At 29.0% G+C, this 6,468-nt stretch overlaps 1 protein-coding gene across 1 annotated transcript in view; it reads left to right on the top strand.

Moving 5' to 3' along the window:
* The first annotated feature begins 1,944 nt into the window (after positions 1-1,944).
* LOC106687943 (glutathione hydrolase 1 proenzyme) overlaps positions 1,945-6,468 on the top strand; it is a 34,692-nt gene continuing 30,168 nt past the window's right edge. Inside the window, exon 1 of the mRNA XM_014432142.2 lies at positions 1,945-2,020. Coding sequence (XP_014287628.1) covers positions 1,989-2,020 — 32 coding nt within the window. The 5' untranslated portion in view covers positions 1,945-1,988. The remainder of the gene's footprint in view (positions 2,021-6,468) is intronic.

Here is a 6,468-nt window from a genome sequence, read left to right as displayed (position 1 = left end):
ATAACAAAAAAAAACTATAATAAATAAAATAATAATATAATAAAATGTATGGAATAAGGAATAATAAAATTAAAATATGTATATTTACAAATTTGTTTGTTATTGTTTTATTTTTCTCCTAAATTTAGGTTAGTATTTTGTTTTGTTTTTTTCAGACCTAATAAAGGCCTGAAATTCAGGTCGAAACGTCTACACAAAAAAAAAAAAAAAAAAAGGTTTACTTGTTTATGTATCTTTACTGACCCTCCCGCCTATTATATATAAATAAGTGTTATTTATTTGTTTATAACTGACCGAACCCCGACCATCTTTTTTTTGCATAAAGTAGTTTCTAACAATTTTATAGGAGAATGACTAAGTTTTAAAAACAGAAAATTTTCTCCTTTTAGAACCAATGTTATATTGAGACGTTTTTCGTCATTTTCCATAATCTTTAATGACTTTCGTTAAATAATTTTTTTTTTTTTAAACCTTTGACTTACCTACGATTTTTAATATGTCTATATTATTGCTATCTTTAGAAATATGTTTTTAAAAAATGTTTCCTCTCATCTCCTCAAATTAATAATATTTTTATTTTTTGGATGTGCATTTATCCATTTTTCATTACTAAAAAAATGTGTAATGGTTAATTAATTAAAATATTAAAATTAAGGGTAGTTTATTTTTTTAAAAATATATACTTTAAAAGACAGTTTTTTTTAATCCACATTTAAGCTCTATTGAACTATTTCAAAGAACTAACTCACAGTACAATTTTACGTTCATGTACCAAATTTAATCAAAATCATTGAAGTTTAAAACCGACTCTAACGAGTCTAAAATTCTAAAAATGTGTAAAATCGATTATATTGAAAGTAATCGGAAGTGACACTTCCGGTTGGCCGGTTTTAACGAAAACATTTATGTAACTTCCCAGGGATACATCTATCGTGAACATGTAATATCAATTTTGTACGATTTGAGTTTCAGCTGGGGTGTTCACAGACTGTTTTGCCAGATTAGTTTTTTTTGGTCTCAAACAGATAAAGTATTCTATAACGTTTATCATCAAAACTACTACTCCTACGAAGATAAACGTAATATACGACTTTATAGTACATCGAACTAGCTTTAATTTGAGTTCTAATAGTCACCTGTACTTCGAATACTTGGTTTATTATATAGTGACATATAATACATCTGTTGAAGTTTTCATGGTATTTGCTAAAATAAATTGATTTGTAGTTGTTCGGACAAAATTCATGTCATAAGCGAAGATCAGAAACTAGAAATCAATTTATTTTAGCAAATATAAAAATGATCACCCTTAAGAAGATTAGTGTAATAAACTACTTTATAGTAAATTTAAGTGCTGGAAGATGTCTATATGTTTAATGGTTCCTGAGATATAGATTTCTCGAAATTAATTCCCTACCTACTGAGTTTTCAGTGCATTTTTTATTAAATGTTGCTTTTTAAAAAGCTATATCTCGGGAACTATTGAACGTAAATAGCTTTATTAGGACTCATATTTTAGCAAATTTACTCTACTTTAAAGAATGTTCTCTTAGGTTTTCTAATGTTGTTAATGAAACTGCTGCCTTTTTTTATTCCTCCTATACTTGGCAAACCTATCAATTTTGACTAATGAATATTATTATATAGCTGTTATTATAATAGCTGTTTTTAGCCTCTTGGGCTCTTGTACTAATATATTTCATATTTGGGAAAGTGGAAGTTGGGAACTAGGATCCGTAAAGCAAATAGAGCAAAAAATAATATCTTAATGTTGAGTGGACATATTTTTCCTTATTTTTTTTTCCGTCTATGTTTGACATTTAAATTGTTGAATAATGTGCAATATATATTCCCAAGACTAATTTACGTTTGAATTTAATTCGCTGGGAGATGGAATGGGGAGGGATAGGATGCGGTGGAATATGGAACTTTCTTGTGATAAGAAAACATTCCATTGTTAGTTCTCGTCCGTCCATCTTCCAGTAACCATGGTCTTCAAACCAAAGGAAATTGCAAAGCAGTGAGTCCATCAGTCATGAAATGTCTAAACTTAGATTTTTAATCCATGAAATATGTTATTATTAATTTTCATTGCTTTTTTTTTTTTTTTTGTTATTTTTAGCTGCGAAAATTTTTAATTTAATTTCAGTGGCGTATTTTTCCACTCTAAAAAATGTTTTCAAAGCTGTTATATACACATTTATATAATATATACATGTATATATATCGTAGTGACCAACAGTGCGTCTTTACCGTAGTGCGTATTTAAATATTAATTAAGAATATCGCGAAATTCTTCTACCTCAAGTCTTTTAGGAAACAATGGATGATTTTTTAAACTAGGGGGGGAGAACGTACTAAGAAATAAAAAACACAAGGAAAGGAAATTATAAAAAATAATCTTTTTACTTTCTTAAGACTTATTATTATTGTTGATATAAAATAAATTGTATTCCAATTTAAGTCTGAAAACATTCTTTATTTCTATAAAAGCCCAACGTTTCGGCCAATTCGACCATCCTCAAGGACAATTTTATATATAAATTGACAACTAGTTCAATAATTTAAAATGTTTTGCAGACTATTCTGCCCAGGTCACCAATTTCAGCCAAAATTACTCTATTTTGTCAGTGTTCACATTAACACTAAAACTTTTAATTACAATCAATTTACACTATTACAATTAGTTATCACAACGTGTTCAACTTGATACCTGACGATTTAAACAATTCCTGATTAGTTTCCTTGCCAGGCATCATTAAACGTGGTTTGCATTGCATAGCAGTAAGATTTATTGCAATAAAAAGCTTTTAATGGTTTCAGCAGTATAACTTCAGCAAATTTAATCAATAGAGCCCTTCGAAATTAATTTTTTTGCGGAACACTAATGATAATTAATTTCTACATCCGTCCATGGTAGCATATATTATAACTAATATAATAATTTCATATTTATTTGTAGCATATATTCATATATTGAATTTTTTAAAAAGTTTATATTCTTTTATAATTATATTAAAATTCAATAAATGAATAGATATAACAAATAAATTTTAAATTATCATATTAGTTATTATAATGAACCGTGTTATCATTTATAGGGAGCAGAGTGACTCAGTGAGTAAGGCGCTGTGTGACTAACTCCCGAAACTGGATTCGAATCCGGTTGTGGCAGGTCATTATTTATCCTGTTACTCAGCCCTCCAGGGGCACAGTCAGCCTCTTTTGGGGGAAAATCTGGTGGTTGTGCGTACTTCCTTGACCTTTCATGTGTTGTAGTAGTACAGGTTTTGGTTATAATTATAAATTAATTACTAACTCTCTCTCGAGTATCATAAATGAGCTATTGTAAGCATAAATGGTGTAAGTCGTTACGCTTTCATAAAAGTCACTCAATCATCAAAATCATTTTCACCCCCCAAAAAAAAAAAAAAAAAATAGTTAATGAATACATTAACTTCAGACGCTTTAAAATTGTTAAATATGCTTTAGACTAAACAGTTGTTATAACATGCCAAAAACTCTATAGAACTTCCTTTGAAGTATTGAATAATTCAAAACAGTTTTGACTTCTGAACTAAGGAAGAGCCTGGGAGGGAAGCACTAGGATCTGTTAGGGCCCTACTTTAAGTCCAAGAGCCCAAGAGGAGAAAAAAGTCAGATATTTCACACCAATTTTCGACTACTTTGATGAAAACTATGTTTAATTACTAGTCAAAATTTATGAGCCGAGTATAGGTGAAAGCCATAAAAATGGTGGCTGTTTCAAAACGTCAAAAAAAAAATTTCATTCGGAGCTCTACATCTTTTAAAACTACCAACTGCACTAGAAAACCTAAGAGAACATCATTTAAAATAGAGTAAATTTTATAAAAAGTGAGCCCTAAAAGAGCTATTTACGTTCAAAAGATGTAACCGATCAAGACCTAACCACTCAAACCCCCTAGTTTCTAACCTCGCATCCTCTTTCATTTCTGACAATCCTCCGAGGCGCCTGAAAAGAAGGTGGTCACGAGACCAGCTTATGTAGAATATCATTAGAGTGCTACCAATGGGTAGTTTCTCTACACGCCAGTAACACTCTAATTTAACTTAGATCAGATTTACTAAATGTATTATAATGTACAGTTCCAAATAGCAATAAAGAAATATTTAAAAAAAAACGTTCAAAAGTTCTCAAAATACAGGTTTTTAAAAGAGCAGCATTTCATAAAAAATGCATTGAATAATCAATAATTAGTGAATTTATTTTAACAAATCTATATTTTAGGAATCATTAGATATACAGATATTTGCCAGAACTCAAAATAGAGCTAGTTCAACGCACTATAAAGTAGTTTATTTCACTTATCTTCGTAGGGGGAGTAATTTTTATGATCTTCGCCTATGTATGCGATTTTGGACAAGAAATTTGGTCCGAATAACTAAAAATTAATTTATTTTAGCAAATATCATGAAAACTACCACTCATACGGAAATAAACTTTATAAACTACTTTATAGTCTATTAAACTAGCTTTAATTTGAGAGCTTGCAGACATCTCTACGTTTAATGGTTCCTGAATGTTTTTATCTTTAACATTTTGTCAAATATCATAAAAACGGCTACTCTTACGAAGATAAGCATTATAAACTACTTTAGAACAAATGTAATTAGCTTTAATTTGAGTGCTAATAGACGTCTGTACGTCTAATAATTACTGAGATTTAGTTTTGCCAAAATTAATTTTAAACTCTACTGATTTTCCCTTATTTTGTAATAGAATGTTGCTTTTTAAAAAACTATATCTTTGGAACTACTAAAAGTAAATAACTACTAGATTTCTTATTTTAGCTAATGTACTATACTTTAAATGATGTCCTGTTAGGTTTTCTCTTCTTGTTAGTAATTTCAGAGATAGGGAGCTCCGAATGTGAAATTAATTTTTTTAGCCTTTTGAAACAGCCGCTATTTTTTCTATCCTCTATCTATACTTGGCAGATTCATAAATTTTTTTCAGTAATAATTATACATAGCTTTCATTTTATTAATCAAAAATTGGTGTGAAATAACTTTTTTTTTACTGGGCTCTTGCACTGTTAGTTCGGAGTTCCCAAGGATGATGTAAATACTGTATATTAGTGTGAATGTGTATTATTATTTTTACTTAAATTTAATTTCCCTTATTGTATTATTATTTATTCAATTTTTATCATATTGATTTATATTTTGGTTTATGGATTTATTACTATTTTTTTTTGTTTTATTACTATTATTTTTAATATATTTTCCTGTTTTTTTGTATTTATAATATGAATGAACAATTAAAACGCTAATACCCACTGCCCTTAATTGTAGTAGGTTGTATTACTAATTTTTAATAGAAAATATTTTAATAAATTTGGACTTACACCACTTTAGCACTCAAATTTTCATATAACATATAATATAAATAATTCCCATATTTTCCCGTTAAAATATAATGTAAAATCATGTATATACTCAAATTTTAAAACTTTAATAATTTAATTTTTTCTGTTAGTAAATTTCATGAGACAAGATATTTTAAAAGATGTTATATCTGGTTGTATATTTTCCTCTAAAGATAAATCCGCTATATAAATGGATTAGAGTTGATAATCTAGGCTTTGTACAATTTTGCAAGATTGAGTTATTTCTATCAGAAATTATTATTTTATGTGAAATACACATATGCGTTCACCTGTTCCATTAAGTCCGTCCCACAAATCCCGAAAGTCCGAAAGACAACTTTCAGGTGCCGACCTTTCTGGTGACTTGGCATTCCTGTCCTTTATATTTAGGTATTGAATTACTTCTGGTGTAGTTAATTTTATTCAAGAATACCTAAACGTTCCGATAATTTCTTATTTTGTGCACATTATTCTTTTAATTAAATAAACGTTTATTTAAAGTAGAGTGACTTTTTGAAAACTCTAAACTCCTTACGTTAAATGTTCCCCGTGGGGCTCCACTAAACCATCGAATTCCTCCCGAATCCTTATAGTCCAAAATTTTTCATGCTTGTCCATAATCCTCCCATGGTTAGAATGGGTTGGTAAGAATGCCCTTATGCTAGAAATGACCAGGAAGGAGATCATAAAAAAAGTGTGTTGAAGTGCGGACATTAAAGGGAAATTTAGATTAGAATGGTTTGTTCGGCTTCAACATGGTTTTAATTAAGGATGAGATAGAAATTTTTTGGAAACGTTTAGTTTCTGACTATAACGTGAAAATAAATGTTATGAAAAGATAGTTACGAAATATTTGGTATTTTTGGCAAAAATATAAAAAACATATGGCCAATTCTGAGATTCGTTGACTGTGGTTAAAAAGTTTGTAGATTTTTAGTAGTTATTCTTGAAGAAGTTTGTCGGGGGGTGCGGTCAGTAAAGAACAACATAAATAAACAAAACAATATTTATTTATTTTATGCCGACGTTTCGACCTGAGTTTCAGGTCTTCATCAGG

This window comes from Halyomorpha halys, unplaced genomic scaffold (genome assembly GCF_000696795.3).
Source record: "Halyomorpha halys isolate HHAL.00 unplaced genomic scaffold, Hhal_1.1 Scaffold40.1, whole genome shotgun sequence".
NCBI lineage: Eukaryota > Metazoa > Arthropoda > Insecta > Hemiptera > Pentatomidae > Halyomorpha > Halyomorpha halys.
Note: the sequence above shows the minus strand (reverse complement) of the source record. Positions and strands in the feature narration are given on the sequence as shown.